At 39.3% G+C, this 15,628-nt stretch overlaps 1 protein-coding gene across 1 annotated transcript in view; it reads right to left on the bottom strand.

Annotated features, from left to right (window-relative positions):
- KIAA0895 (KIAA0895 ortholog) overlaps positions 1-15,349 on the bottom strand; it is a 54,649-nt gene extending 39,300 nt beyond the window's left edge. Inside the window, exons 1-2 of the mRNA XM_043873021.1 lie at positions 15,020-15,349; positions 758-1,458 (exon numbers count right to left, since the gene is read on the bottom strand). Of these exons, the coding sequence (XP_043728956.1) occupies positions 758-1,458; positions 15,020-15,044 (726 nt within the window). The 5' untranslated portion in view covers positions 15,045-15,349. The remainder of the gene's footprint in view (positions 1-757; positions 1,459-15,019) is intronic.
- Positions 15,350-15,628: the final 279 nt, after the last annotated feature.

Below are 15,628 nucleotides of genomic sequence, written 5' to 3'. Positions count from 1 at the left end.
ACAAAGTTAATTTAGCTAAATGTAGTCTGTTTTTAAGATCTTAGCTCTATGCCCTGAAGGTAAATATCAGCCAATTTCTCCTCAAAAACTTAAGCAGATTTTGAAGTTCATAAGACCTTAACACACAAAACTATGTGCTAAATATCTAAATTGAGCAATTGGAAAGAGATGCTTTTATCATCTGCATCATGATTTGCAAACCCTGAAGGTAATTTTAAAAATTCCATTATTTTCTTCTGTAAGTGAATACTGAAATAGTTATTTGATGATTGTTAAAAATGTCAGTAAAGCATTAAAAAGTTCTTTGGCAAGTTTCAAGCCTCAGTCCCCAAAATGCTGTTTAGGGCCTAGGCAAGCTGTGAATTTAATACAACAGGGAGAACCAGAGATATGCATGCTCCATTTAATGCATTCAAAATCAAAAAGAAAACACAAACACTTGTATGTGGATTTATGAAAGGGCCACAAGTCTAAATCCCAAATGAAACCTTTGAGCTAGAATCTGAAGCTTTTTCCTAATATAGTTGCTTCCTGACACAATGTTTACATAGTAGATTCTTTATTTTGATTAGAGCAAAGTAATTTAAATATGGGTTGACACTCACCTAGAGATTTCTTGTCACATATTTATGTATCCTAGATGGGAGATAACTATAAATAATTGGAGTATTTTAGAACTCTTTTGGCTTTCTATAAGATGGCAAATAATTGTTTTCACTACATAAAGTGAAATCACACAACCCAAGTAGCATTTTACCTGCTTAAGAAATCGGTCAGATGCATTGCTGTGCTTGGCCAATACGCTTGGCAGAGAGGGATTAGCGTACTCAAACTGAGGATTGTACGTGTAGTCGGACTTGAAGAACCTCAGTTTTTCTTTCTCCAAGTTGGTGGGCTTTATAGCAGTCAGTATACAAAATTTCTTTCCAGAAAAATCATCTCCTTTTTCAAAACTTCTCGACAGCACGGGCTTTGACTTTGGCTTTGGAAGTGTGGAGAAAAGGTGTCGCTTCACCTTTCTTTCATTTTTGGGTTTAGGTGGCAGTACTATGGTGCTTCCTGTAACAGAGATATCATGTGTAAACTTTACAGGACTTGACACTGAACTAGTGACAAACACAGCAGGCTGCCTTTCTAGGCAGTACCAAGTACTACTGCTCATCACAGGCACTGGGGCTTTCATCTTGCGAAGATCTTTACTACGTGAAGAGCTAGGAGATTTGCTGGGTTTTCTACATCTTTTGGAGCCAGCAGAGGAAGGCTGTTTTTGTGAATGATGCTTTTTCTCCTCTTTGCTCTGTAGTAGGACATTGTAACTACTGGTTCCAGTTGTGAAAATGTCCTTCAGTATTCCAGGAGATAAATGTGAAATGCTTCTTTTGCTGTCAATGATCAAGGACGCTTCTGCATTTAGAACGGACTTCTTAGCAAGCTCTTGCTCAGGCCAGTGAAGCTTTTCTGTGTTAATAAAATCAAAACAAAAGAAATAACAAAGATGCCAGATGAAGCAAATTGCTTATAATATAAAAAGCATTCTGAAGAGTCTTTAAACTTTTATAATTTTGCAACAATCTTTGGAAAACACATTTTAAATATTAAAATATTATTAAATTTTGGTCAGGCTAGACATAGTCACTTCTATAAGAATGTATATACACCAAATTAGCTGTAAAAATCCTTAGCTTCAAATCATTTAGATGATCAAAGTTTATTACAGATATGAGAAATAATATACAATATACATATATATAATAATGTATATATATTGTAATTGTATATATTGTAATGCAATATAATAATTGTAATATATGTATTATTGCATATACAATAAAATACAATATACAAATAATATACAAATAATCTGAATATTCAACTCTACCAAAGCATGTAGATTTCATAGAAAGGATATACTTTAATGGTATTATCAATATCAAAGCAAAATCCAAGACACTTTCAAAGCCAACAGATTCCTGAAATCTGACACTATATATAAAGATAGCCACAGTAAAAGAAGGACAACACTCTTATCTATATCAAAAACATTTTAAATTAAATGATAAGTATACATTCAAGCACGTTTTAGTAATATCACTGAATATTAATTAGTTGATTTTCTTAATTTTAGGCTATAGGTTAAGATAGGACTTCCCTTGTGGCTCAGCAGTAAAGAATCCATCTGCAATGCAGGAGGCGTGGGTTCGATCCCTGCCATCTGGAAGAACCCCAGAAGAAGGAAATGGCAATCCACTCCAGTGCTCTTGCCTGGGAAATCCCATGCACAGAGAAGTCTGGCAGGCTACAATCCATGGGGTTGCAAAGAGATGGACATGACTTAGCAACTAAACACCACAGGTTAACGTTAAAGAAAATCAAGCTTTTTCTTGCCACGTCTTTTAAAAACATAATGACTACATAGGACGTGCATACAAGGTAAGTCGCTCAGTCATGTCCGACTCTGTGGAGCCACCTGGACTGCAGCCCGCCAGGCTCCTCTGTCCAGGGATTTTCCAGGCAAGAATCCTGGAGTGGGTGGCCACGCCCTCCTTCAGGGGACCTTCCCGACCCAGGAATTGAACCCATGTCGCTTACGTCTCACCTGTATTGGCAGAGGATTCTTTATCACTAGCGCCACCAGGGAAGCCCACTATGTACGATACATTGTATGATGAGAGGTCAGTTTTGCCTTTCTCCTCCCAGGATCACGGCTCACTGAAGCTATGAGCCATGCTGGGCAGGGCCACCTAGGACAGACAAGTCACAGTGAAGAGTTTTGACGAAATGTGGTCCACTGGAGGGGAAAACGGCAACCCACGCCAGGATTTTTGCCTGGAGAACTTCATGGACAGTACAAAAAGGCAAAAAGATTATAATACTGGAAGATGAGCACCCCAGGTTGGAAGGTGTTCAATATGCTACTAGGGAAGAGCTGAAGGCAATTACTAATAGCTCCAGAAAGAATGTAGTGGCTGGGCCAAAGCAGGAACAATACTCAGCTGTAGTTGTGTCTCATGGTGAAAATAATGTCCAACACTATAAATAATACTGCATAGGAATATGAAATGTTACATCCCTGAATTAAGGTAAATTGGACATGATCAAGCAGGAGATGGCAAGACTGAACACTGACATCTTAGGAATCAGAGAACTAAAATGGATGATGGGAGAATTTAATTCAGGTGACTATTATATTTACTACTGTGGGCAAGAATCCCTTAGAAGAAATGGAGTAGCTCTCAAAGTCAATAAGAGTCCAAAATGTAGTACTTGGGTGCAATCTCAAAAATGACAGCATGATCTCAGTTCATTTCCTAGGCAAACCATTCAACATCACAGTAATCCAAGTCTATGCCCCAACCACTAATGCCAAAGAAGCTGAAGTTGACTACTTCTATGAAGACCTACAAACCTTATAGAGTTAACACCAAAAACGGTATCATTTTCACCACAGGGGATTGGAATGCAAAAGTAGGACGTCAAAAGATACTTGGAATAACAGGCAAATTATTGGACTTGGGAGTACAAAATGAAACAGGGCAAAGGCTAACAGTTTTGTCAAGAGAACACACTGGTCATAGCAAATACTCTTTTCCAACAACCCAAGAGATGACTCTACACATGGAAATCACCAAATGGGAAATACTGAAATCAGACTGATTATATTCTTTGCAGCCAAAGATGGAGATGCTCTACACAGTCAGCAAAAACAAGCTGACTGTGGCTCAGATCATGAGCTCCTTATTGCAAAATTCAGGCTTATATTGAAGAAAGTAAGGAAACCCACTAGGCCATTCAGGTTATGACCTAATCAAATCCCTTATGATTAAGCAGTGGATATGACAAATAGATTCAAGGGATTAGATGTGGTGGACAGAGTGCCTGAGGAACTATGGCCGGAGGTTCGTTAACACTGGACAGGAGGTGGTGACCAAAACCATCCTGAAGACAAAGTGATGAAAGAAGGCAAGGTGACTGTCTGAAGAGGCTTTACAAACAGCTGAGGAGAAAAGGGACGTGAAAGGCAAGGGAGAAAGGAAAAGATATATCCAACTCAATGTGGAGTTCCAGAGAATAGCAAGGCGTGATAAGAAGGACTTCTTAAATGAAAAATGCAAAGAAATAGAGGAAAACAATAGAATGGAAAAGACTAGAAACCTGAAGAAAATTGGTGATATCAAGGGAATGTTTCAATCAAGGACAGGCATGATAAAGGACATAAACAGTGAGCCCCTATCATTAGAGCTTAAGAAGAGGCAGCAAGAATACATGGAAGAACTATAGGGTTTTAATGACCCAGATAACCACAAGGTTATGGTCACTCACCTAGAGCCAGACATCCTGGAGTATGAAGTCAAGTGAGCTTTAGGAAGCATTACTACTACCAAAGATGATGGAATTTCAGCTGAGTTATTTAAACCCTAAAAGATGATGATGTTAAAGTGCTATACTCAATATGTCAGCAAATTCAAAAAACTCAGTAGTGGCCACAGGACTGGAAAAGGTCAGTTTTCATTCCAATCCCAAAGAAGGGCAATGCCAAAGAATGTTCAAACTACCATACAATTGCACTCATTTCACATACTAGTAAGGTTATGCTCAAAATCCTTCAAGCGAGGCTTGTGTTGTGTGCTTAGTCAATTGTATCTGACCCTTTGTGACCCCCAGACTGCAGCCCACCAGGCACCTCTGTCCATGGGGATTCTCCAGGCAAGAATACTGGAGTGGGTTGCCATGCCCTTCTCCAGGGGATCTTCCCAACCCAGGGATCAAACCCAGGTCTCCCACATTGCAGGAGGATTCTTTACCGACTGAGTCACTAGGGAAGCCTTAAGCAGTACTTATACCAAAAGCTTCCAGATGTACATGCTGGGTTTCAAAGAGGCAGAGGAACGAGAGATCAAATTGCCATCATTCGTTGGATCATGGAGAAAGCAAGGGAATTCCAGAAAAACATCTCCTTCACTGACTACACTAAAACCTTTGACTGCGTAGATCACAACAAACTGGAAAATTCCTAGAGACTGGAATACCAGACAACCTTACCTGTTTCCTGAGAAACCTATATGGGGGTCAAGAAACAACAGTTAGAATCTTACATGGACCAACTGACTGGTTCCAATATGGGAAAGGAGTACAATAAGGCTATGTATTGTCTCCCTGCTTATTTAACTTGTATGCAAAGTATATCATGCAAAATGGTGGGCTGGATGAATCACAGGCTGGAATATAGACTGCAGGGAGAAATATCAACAACCTCAGATATGCAGATTACACCATCCTAATGGCAGAAAGCAAAGAGGAATTAAAGAGCCTGTTGATGAAGGTGGAGAAGGAAATGGCAACCCACTCCAGTACTCCTGTCTGGAGAATCCCATGGTCAGAGGAGCCTGGTAGGCTACAGTCCACAGGGTCGCTAATAGTCGACTTCACTTCACTTTCACTTTCTGAGGAAGGTGAAAGAGGAGAGCAGAGTGCACTCTTTCATTCCACAAATACAGGAGTACTGCTAACAGGTACATGAATCTGAAAAACATCTGTATAAAGACTTCACATTCTTGTCTTCACCTAGCCTCTAATATGGCTCTGAAGGTAAGGCAGTTCTATGAAGATTTGAGTACTAATACGAGGTAGTATAAGCTTAAATATGAAAAACAAAAGATATAGACAATAATCTAGAATTCAGAGAAGGAAGAGACCAATGTGAAGAGAAACACGAGGAGAATTCAGCTGAACCCTTTAAGAGCTTTCACATTCAATTAACTGACCAAGTGTTCCAGTTTGTCTTAAATTCTCTTATTTGAATTCCTATCTGACCACGTCTGCCTATAAAACCTTTTCTAAATCCTTTCTGCAAATGTGATACATGATTCTCTCAACCAGCTCTTTTGCAAGTCTCATGGATCCTTACACCTCTAGTCCTCAACTCTCTGGCTCCTAGTATGGAGGCAATTTCAATACTAGCTGACTTGGACAGCTGCCTTCCTTGCCAAGAAAGACAATCCATTAATTCCATTTTTTAAAAAAACTTTATCTACATCGATCTGTCACTCATTCATTCAAGATTAGACATTCAGGGATCCTTTCTATAATAAGTAGTAATAATTTAGAAAAGGGAGAGGAACCAGAGATCAAATTGCCAACATCCTCTGGATCACAGAAAAAGAGAATTCCAGAAAAACATCTACTTCAACTTTGACTACACCAAAGCCTTTGACTGTGTGGATCACAACAAACTGTGGAAAATTCTGAAAGAGATGGGAATACCAAACCTCCTTACCGGCCCCCTGAGAAATCTGTATGCAGGTCAGGAAGCAACAGAACCAGACATGGAACAACAGACTGGTTCCAAATTGGGAAAGGAGTACGTCAAGGCTGTATATTGTCACCCTGCTTATTTAACTTCTATGCAGAGTACATTATGCGAAATGCCGGGCTGGCTGAAGCACAGTTGGAATCAAGACTGCTGGGAGAAATATCAATAACCTCAGATATGCAGATGACACTACCCTTATGGCAGAACAAAGAGGAACTGAAGGGCCTCTTGATGAAAGTGAAAGAGGAGAGTGAAAAAGCTGGCTTAAAACTCATTAAAACATTCAAAAAACTAAGATCGTGGCATCTGGTCCCATTACTTCATGGCAAATAGATGGGGAAACAATGGAAATAGTGACTGACTATTTTCTTGAGCTCCAAAATCACTGCAGGTGGTGACTACAGCCATGAAATTAAAAGGCACTTACTCCTTGGGAGAAAAGCTATCAGCAACCTAGACAGAATATTAAAAGGCAGAGACATTACTTTTCTGACAAAGGTCCATCTAGTCAAAGCTATGGTTTTTCCAGTAGTCATGTATGGATGCGAGAGCTTTTCTCTCATAAAAAAAGCTGAGCACTGAAGAATTGATGCTTTTGAACTGTGGTGTTGGAGAAGACTCTTGAGAGTCCCTTGGACTGCAAGGAGATCAAACCTTTCAATTCTAAAGGAGATCAGTCCTGAATATTCATTGGAAGGACTGATGTTGAAGCTGAAGTTCCAATATTTTGGCCACCTGATGTGAAGAAGTGACTCACTGGAAAAGACCCTGATGCTGGGAAAGATTGAAAGCGGGAGGAGAGTGGGACGACAGAGGATGAGATGGCTGGATGGCATCACTGACTTGATGGATTTGAGTTTGAGCAAGCTTTGGGAGTTGGTGATGGACAGGGAAGCCTGGCGTGCTGCAGTCCACGGGGTCGCAAAGAGTCAGACATAACTAAGCAACTGAACTGAACTGAATAAATAATAATAGCATCCACTATTTGTTGACACATTTCGTGTGAGTTTGGGATTTCACCAAAGACTATAATGTTTTATCATTTAACCTTCAGAAATGTTAAATAATTTGCTCAAGGTTATATGACAAAGTAGTAAAGAACAAATTATGATCCAAATGTGTCGGATTACAGAGTCCGTGCTCATTCTATTATATAAGGACAGTCATTCAATTATCAACAGACATTCAGTATTAAATCTGCTACACACACAGCACTACACCTTTCTTCCTCTGTACAAGACACAGCACCCTATTAAGACATAGTAATCTGAATCACTGATGTACCAAGATAGGTACCACAACCATGTTCTATTCATCTTTCTCTTTCCAACATCTAGCAACGTATCTGGTAGACATTCAATAAATGTACACTGAATAAATTAATGAATGGCATGATCCTTAAGCTGCCACTCTCTAACCACTGTAGATAAACATGTATTTGTAATTCTAGAACCATTCTATATATCTATGAGGAGATCATTGCAGAAGTGGAAAAATAACCTGGAAGACCTTGAACCAGTGGTTCTCAACTGAGAGCAACTGTGCCCTCTAGGGCACATTTGGCTATCACAACCAGGGAGTGATGCTACCAGCATCTTATTGTTAAGAGGCCAGGGATGAGGCTAAATATCCTTCAATGCATATGACAACCTCTTCAATAAAAGTATTCATCCTAAAATAGTGCTAAGGTAGAGAAACTGTGCACTAAATGTTAAGCTTTAAAACCCAGAAATCATAGGATTTAAGGTAAAGAAACAGTATGAGGTTAAAAGTGGATGATAAACAATCCAAATACGTAAGGTACTCAGAAGTCCTTCTAGTTAACATTTTCTAGGCCAACATATGAAATCTGAATTCTACTGTCTAAAGAGAACATGAAAGTATAAATTGTGTGTGTGTGAAGTCACTTCAGTGGTGTCCAACTCTTTGTGACCCCATGGACTATAGCCCTCCAGGCTCCTCTGTCCATGGGATTCTCCAGGCAAGAATACTGGAGTGATTGCCATGACCTCCTCCAGGGGATCATCCCAACCCAGGGATCGAACCCACGTCTCTAAACTAGTAGGAGCTAAATAAAATGTCTACTACATGGACAAGCTGAGAGGTAGGAACTAGACTGCACAAGGACACGCTGAAGGCTGACTATACAAAGGGGCTGTTCAGTAACATAAAAAAACAGTGCCAAGTAAACAGAACAAATAAAACTTTCATCAATGGCTGGTAGGTCCCAGATCCTCAAAGGTTTAATACTTAAGTGTTGCCAACTGATAGTCAAAACTGGGTAGGCTGGGCAAACATGGGCTAAGGAACACAAGCTGCAGTCCAAATGCCCATGAACAGTGTCGTTTCCCTAATAAGACAAAGTTAGAAGAGGTGATAATCAAACAAAGACTGAAATGGACACTGAAAGGGAAAAGAGAGAACTGAGATAAGAACAAGAGTGTCATAAACCTAGAAAAGTCAGACAAGGACTAAGCACAGCCAGGAAGGTAAAGCGAGGTAATCAGGTTTTTTTCATTTGCTCTTCATAATAAAAAGGAGGGGAGTTACCTCAAATTAAAATCACTGAATAAACTGCTCTGAAGAATTCCTAACTTGGGTGGTTTATTACAGGTTTTTTTAAATGAATATTCAATGTAAAAGTGATTTGGTTCCTAAAACTTAGGAACCAAATATTGATTAAAGAGCTGTGCTCATAGAGTTTTCTGTTGTTTTGTCATAAAGCATCAGTGACCAAAATTCATACTTTTGTCCCGTTGCAAACAAGCTATAAACTTCAAGATAGTTAAGTTCTAAACTATCTGCTAAAACACTCCCTCCCAGGAGTTTCAGTTCACTTGTGAATTATCTACCTGAGAGATTTAGCATTAGTCCTTTTTAAGCTCCACCTGCTATTAAGTAAGCTGGGAGTACCAACGGTGTATCTATTTCAATAAATGTGAATCCTGCCAAATGCTGATATCCCATGAAGTTCATAAAAGCAGGGCAGGTGGGCCTTCAAAGAATTCTTACAAGATAGATATAAATTAATTTCAAGAATCATACTAATCTTATTTTGTTGTCACTGTTTAGTCGCTCAGTTGTGTCCAACCCTTTGTGACCTCACGAACTGCAGCACACCAGGCTTCCTCGTTCTTCACTATCTCTAGGAGTTTGCTCAAACTCATGTCCATTGAGTCAATGATGCCATCCAACCATCTCACTCTCTATTGCCCCCTTTTCCTCCTGCCCTCAGTTTTTCCTCAGGGTCTTTTCCAGTGAGTCAGTTCTTTGCATCATGTGGCCAAAGTACTGGAGCTTCAGCATCAATCCTTCCAAGAATATTTAGGGTTGATTTCCTTTACAATTGACTGGTTTGATCTTGCTGTCCAAGGAATGCTCAAACAAATCTTATTTTAGTTGTATTAAGCAGTAGAGAACCTAAAAGATTGTTTTTGTAATTTTAAATACTATTGCTTACTTTAAGAAAAAATGACTTTTAAAACAGGCTTAAGAACATAAAAGGACAAAAAGATTTCAATGAAATCTTTTTCATTCGCCTGACTCAATTTTTACCGAAAAATTGGGACTTCTTAAAGCATAAGCAGGCTTTGGAGGAAAGTGCAACTCACTTCCTCTCCTAAAAGTAATAAAACTCATACTCTCATATTAAGTCACTATTTAATGTAACGTTTTAGCCACCAGCAATTTGCTTCACTATAGCCTTGGAGGAAATGAAAACTTGTTGATCAAAGAAGCCATTCACCCCAAACTGATTACCCGTACTGAGGGAAAATTGCTAAATAATATTACATTAAAATCGGTGGTCAGTATAGTCACATATATACTGAAATTACCAACACAATGAAAGCTGAATTTGTATCTAGAACAGGGGAAAAGAATACCAGGATTCCTGGTTTCCATTCCCAACTCTTTCAATAACCTCTCTGTAATAGCAGCCTAATCACTAAACTCATCGGTGCCTCCTGTTCCTCATCTAAAGAAAGAGAAGAGGGGAGGAACACTGTTCACTCAACTCTTGAAAGTGTTTCACAACTGAACAGGTGAGCTTTCACAGTAATTATAAGGTCTCTGGCCGAAGGAAAGATCAGATGGTCAGAAACACAGCCTGGTGGAAAACACCATTCAACTAATTTTGACCCATAAAATGACAATCTCACATATTTCACTAATACTTATGAAACCTGAGAAGCTGGGATAATTTTATACCACAAAACAATAGGCTGTTTAGTTACAAACAGAAGACAAAACAAAATGATCCCCAAACAAGATAAACACTTTAATTTCACCAAGTTGTTATTCATTACTTGTCAATAGTAGAAAGGATGAATAAATTGTGATATATTTATATACTATTATATTGCAATGAAAAACAACCAATTAGGTTACAACAGTACAGATGACTCTCAGACAATACTGAGCAAACAGAGCCAGATCACGAGAGTTTATACTGTATAATTTCATTTGTATATGGCTCAAAAACAGACAAAACTAATTTATGGTATTAGAAGACAGAACAGTGATTACACCTTTGGGGGAGGGGTTATAATTTGGGAGGAGGTACTAAAGTTTTAGGGGCTAAAAATGCTCTGTATTTTGTTCTGGACAGTGGTTACATATGTACAGATTCAACAGGCTGCTCCTTTAAGACTTGTGAACTCATAAGTTAGACCATAATTTTTTACATGGTATGTTAAAAATCAGTATTTTTGAAAACATTTATTGCCCGATTTGTCTGCATTATAATAATCTTTTAATTACAATCTGAATTCAACATTATCCAATATAGTTTCTCAACTGTAAGAAGAGATGAAAAGGTAGTATAATTTAAGAACTGAGAAACTCAACTGTATTTCAGGATTCTTAAACATGTCACCGATTCCCAGTTAAGAGCATTTCAGTGTTACTCTATTAATAGCAAGGATTCTTATAATGTGATACTATTGTTTTTTGGCCAGAAACTGCTGAGTTCTATATGCATTTACAAGCACGAAGAGTATTCTATAATGTCAGGAATGATGGTTGTGGTAAAAGTAAACACATTAAACTATCTAAAACAACAATGAACATGCAAGAAAACAAACTTCCCCAGGTATTCCACATAGGGTGAAGACAAAATTCCTAATTACGGCACATGAAGTCTCTGACGATCATTGCTCTGCCTCTCTGGACTCATGGTGCACAATGTCCACACACAGACACACACCCCGCCCCTTAATCAGTCCATTCTAGCCTCTCTTCATTTTGTCAATCTCTCACACTCACCTCTCTCCAGACACAACACTTCATATTCCATTCCCTATATATGAAGAGCTCTCCTCTGTTAGATTAATCCCTATTCATCCTTCAGTTCAAACTTGTTCAGGAAAACTTCCCTAGAATGTTCTTTTGACTCACTTGTCATTGTTGCAGTTTTACATTTGCTTGTATGATGGCCTTCCCCATCACTGAAATTTTAAGTTCCATTATGGCATAAACCTATGTTTGTTTTTGCTCACTCACTGCTGAGAGATAACCAAGGAAAGAATATTTGAGAGGAGAAAAAGGACATAGGATTTAAATGCCTGAAAGTTGAGGAAAAAGTCATATTTGGATGCATAAAAAAATGAAACAATGAGTGATGTTGAAGATAAGTTTTAATGGCAGGTGCCTACTGCTGTAGAACAAACAGGAGCTATATGCCTAAGTGTATTCATTCCAAATGGCCAGACACTGCTCTTAGGACTTCTGTCCATTTAAAATGTATTAAAAATGTCTGTTTAAAAATGTATTTTTAAACATTCACTTTTGTTACAAAGGAGCTTCATTTCCAGGTGATTAATTAATCACTTCTCATCACATACAAAATACAGGCAGCAGGAATTCACAAATGAACATAATCTTATATGGCTTCTGACAGCATTTTGTTACTCACCTAATGAGATAGATGTCGTCTTCTCTATTTCAAAAACAATTTTATAGTCAGGTAAAATGTCATCTTTCCAGGCAAAAATTATAATAGACTTGCCTGTGAGAAAACTTAAAAACACCTGGAGTAAACTATCAGCTAAGATAGCACTGATGTTAAATGAGATTTTCATGTTGAATTTTGTGGCTTAACCCAGCATATCTTTTAACAAGTGTTTGACTTCCCTAGTGGTTGAGAAAATGGGCTTTGGAAGGGAGTTTCTCCGATTTGAATCTTGGCTATTTATTAGCAGCTGTGTGTAATCTTGATCAAACTACTTGACATCTTTATGCCGAAGCTTCCTTATCTGGAAAATGGAATAAAAATACTACATACCTCACAGTATTAGTGGGAGGATCAAAAAAGTTAATATACATGTAGTGCTGAGAACAATGCCGGCCTGTACTAAGAAGTGGGTGTTAACTATCAGTATCAATATTATATTCAGCTCCTATAGAAATACTCCATGCAACACTGTAAATACTCCAGTATTTGGAATCAAATCTTATTTTGCTCTTTCAACTGGCAGTTCACTGGGATGTCATATTTAGATATTAAATCATGACTAATACGTCAAAAGTGAGATATTATATAGGAAGTAATTTCAGAAACAAGTAACTGTGCTTCAGTCCTGAAATTAAAAAGAAGTTAGCTCCACATTTATAGCTATCTTAAAGCTGAAAAGAAATGAACAGAGTACTTCCATCGGTACTCTCACCACAAACAAGCGCAATCTTAATGCTAATCAGAAGAACGTGGGCTTCTAAGATACCAATGAATAGTGAGGGGATAGACAGGGATAGTGAGGGGAAAGGAGGGTATACTTTTGGCTAAACTCTCTTCGTAAGGTTTCTGGCCATTGAAAGTGGGTTTTCTAATATGTCAGCAAAATGCTAGGTGTGGGGTTCTAGAACATGGGGGGTTCCTTTTAACTAGTCAAGAAACTTACAAAAGAAATGGAGAAACTAATTTGAAAAATGATCAGTTGTTTTAATTTGGGGCTTGAATTGTCTCAAATGACTATTCATTTTTATTGAACTACAGTAATCCACTGCCAAATTATCTTATCTTGGGATAGCAAACAGAGTTGGACTGATAAGTGTATTACCACTAAATTATGGAATGGGGATTCAGACAAGAGAAGTAGGTCTACTATTTCATAAAGTATTTCTCCTAAAGCTTCCAACTGTGTATATTGAAAAACAGGAAGGTCCACGTTGTATAGCTGACTGGTCAGAATACTCACTTTCTAAAACTATCATAATTATATTCTCTCTACCATTATTTTTGTGCTTTGGGAAAATAATTTTGTTTGATATTATTTATAAATTGTTATCTAATAACCCTCCTTTTACAAAATCTAACTAGAATATTTTTCTCCAGGGCAGTGGTTCTCAAATGGAGCAGGGGAGGTGGTAATTTTGCCCTCCAGGAGACATTTGATAAGGTCTGGAGATAATTTTGGTTGTCACAACTGTGTGTGTGCGTGGGGGAGTTGGGGGTGAGAGAATTACTAACATCTAGCAGGAGAGGCTGGGGATCTGCTAAAGATTCTACAATGCACAGGACAGCCCCCCACAACAAAAAATTATCCACTAATTCAGTGTTAACAGTGCCAAGGTTAAGAGACCCTGCTGCTCCAAGGCAAAAAGAAGGTACAGTATTTTAAAGTAACTTTCAACATTTTCATTATATTTTAGATGAAAGAACAGCACCAACATCAAATCACTTTTTTAAAAAATCTAATGCCTCTGAAATCTTAAATCTTGTAATTGTCGATGCTTCCTATCAACATAAACAACGATGAGACAAATCATAGCAATGTCAGGACTGCACAAAATCAGTTCCCTATTTTATAACATGGAACATGAAATATAGAATAATTAAGACCATAAATATTTTCATTAAAACTTGATTTCGTTACACAATTAAAGATTTTGCAGAAAAATGGTCTATTAGGTATTACAATGCCTTAAAGTAAAAACAAAAAACAAAAAACCTGGCCTTATTCTGATGTTAGTTTCAAGTTTAGAGAATTTCCTTTGCTGTTCTTAGATGTTTTTGGTCATGATATTAGACCGTCAAGAACTCTGTCTTGCAGTAATGTTAAACAGAATCAAATGACAGGAAAATGGCCTAGGAAATTATTCTAATGTTATGCAAGATCATTTTTAAATAGTATCCACAATTTTTTTTTAATAACAAAAAGCAAATAACTTTCTGACCTGGGGTCTAAACATCCATTTTTTGTGCTTGGTATAACACATATTATACAGTGACCTATTAGTATCAACTCAAAACGTTCTGACTTAAGAATAAAAGCATACATACAAACCAGTACAATTACTGACATACAGAGACGTGCTCATTTGCTTAGCTCTTATTTTTCTGAACATTCTAGAAAACTAGATTCCAGTGCACTATAATGCCTGATTACACATTTAATAAGCTTTGAAATAGAATTTAACAATATTTAGATTGTAGGGCCGGTAAGCCAGTATAATTTACCCCATCACAAACCACAGCACGCGCTTATTGATAACTGACAACGTATCGGTACCGTTTTCTCTTTCCTGCGCACCTTTTGCCTGAGCACCTTCCGTGGACTCCGCACTGTTCTGGGCGTCGCGCTGGGCACCGGAGCCCAAACCCTACCGTTACCTCGGCCTCCGGGGGGACCAACCCCATACTCGCCGCAAGCGGCCGGGAGGACGCTGGCCGCTCCCGCCAGCGCAGGGACCACCAAGCTTCCCAGCACTCACCTGTCACTCGAATAGACTCCAGCATCGTCCCGCTGAGGCCGCGGGCGGTGGGCTCCGCGGGCGCTGGGGGCGAGGGCCAGATAGGAACCTGGCGAGCCGCCTCTAGCCTCCGGCCGTGCCTCGCACGCGGGGTCGCAGCGGGAGGTTGCTCTCGGCGACCTGGGGTACGATAAGGTGGGAAAGGACAAGCAAAGACGTGCGGACAGAGAGCTGCGCACAGCGTTCCTTCCAGCCCGCAGGTAGCTGGAAGGTACTCAAGGCCGCCCAACGGTAGGCAGCAGCTCTGAGTACCCGCTGCCGTGACGTTGCCGCTCCCCCGTTGCTAGGAAACGCTTCTCGCTGTCCGCGTGCGCCAAGCGTCTCAGAGCCTGCGCGCCGTAGGAGGCGCTCGAGCTACGGTGGCCCGACTCGCAGAGGAGAGGAGGAACTACAACTCCCCGCGTGCACAGCGCTCGCCCACGCCTCGGGGGGCTCGTGGGCTGGGCCTTGGGAGAGGCTCGTGTCCCCGCCTGCTGGGATACACGCATTTTGACTCCTCGTCTCTGTAGACGTTTGTGAGCTGTTATAGAGGGTTTAACTCCGCGGTAAATTTACAAGAGACAGCTGGTG

Source organism: Cervus elaphus, chromosome 18 (genome assembly GCF_910594005.1).
Source record: "Cervus elaphus chromosome 18, mCerEla1.1, whole genome shotgun sequence".
In the NCBI taxonomy this organism is placed as follows: Eukaryota; Metazoa; Chordata; class Mammalia; order Artiodactyla; family Cervidae; genus Cervus; species Cervus elaphus.
The sequence above is the reverse complement of the archived record's forward strand: the minus strand, read 5'-3'. Positions and strand labels throughout refer to the sequence as shown.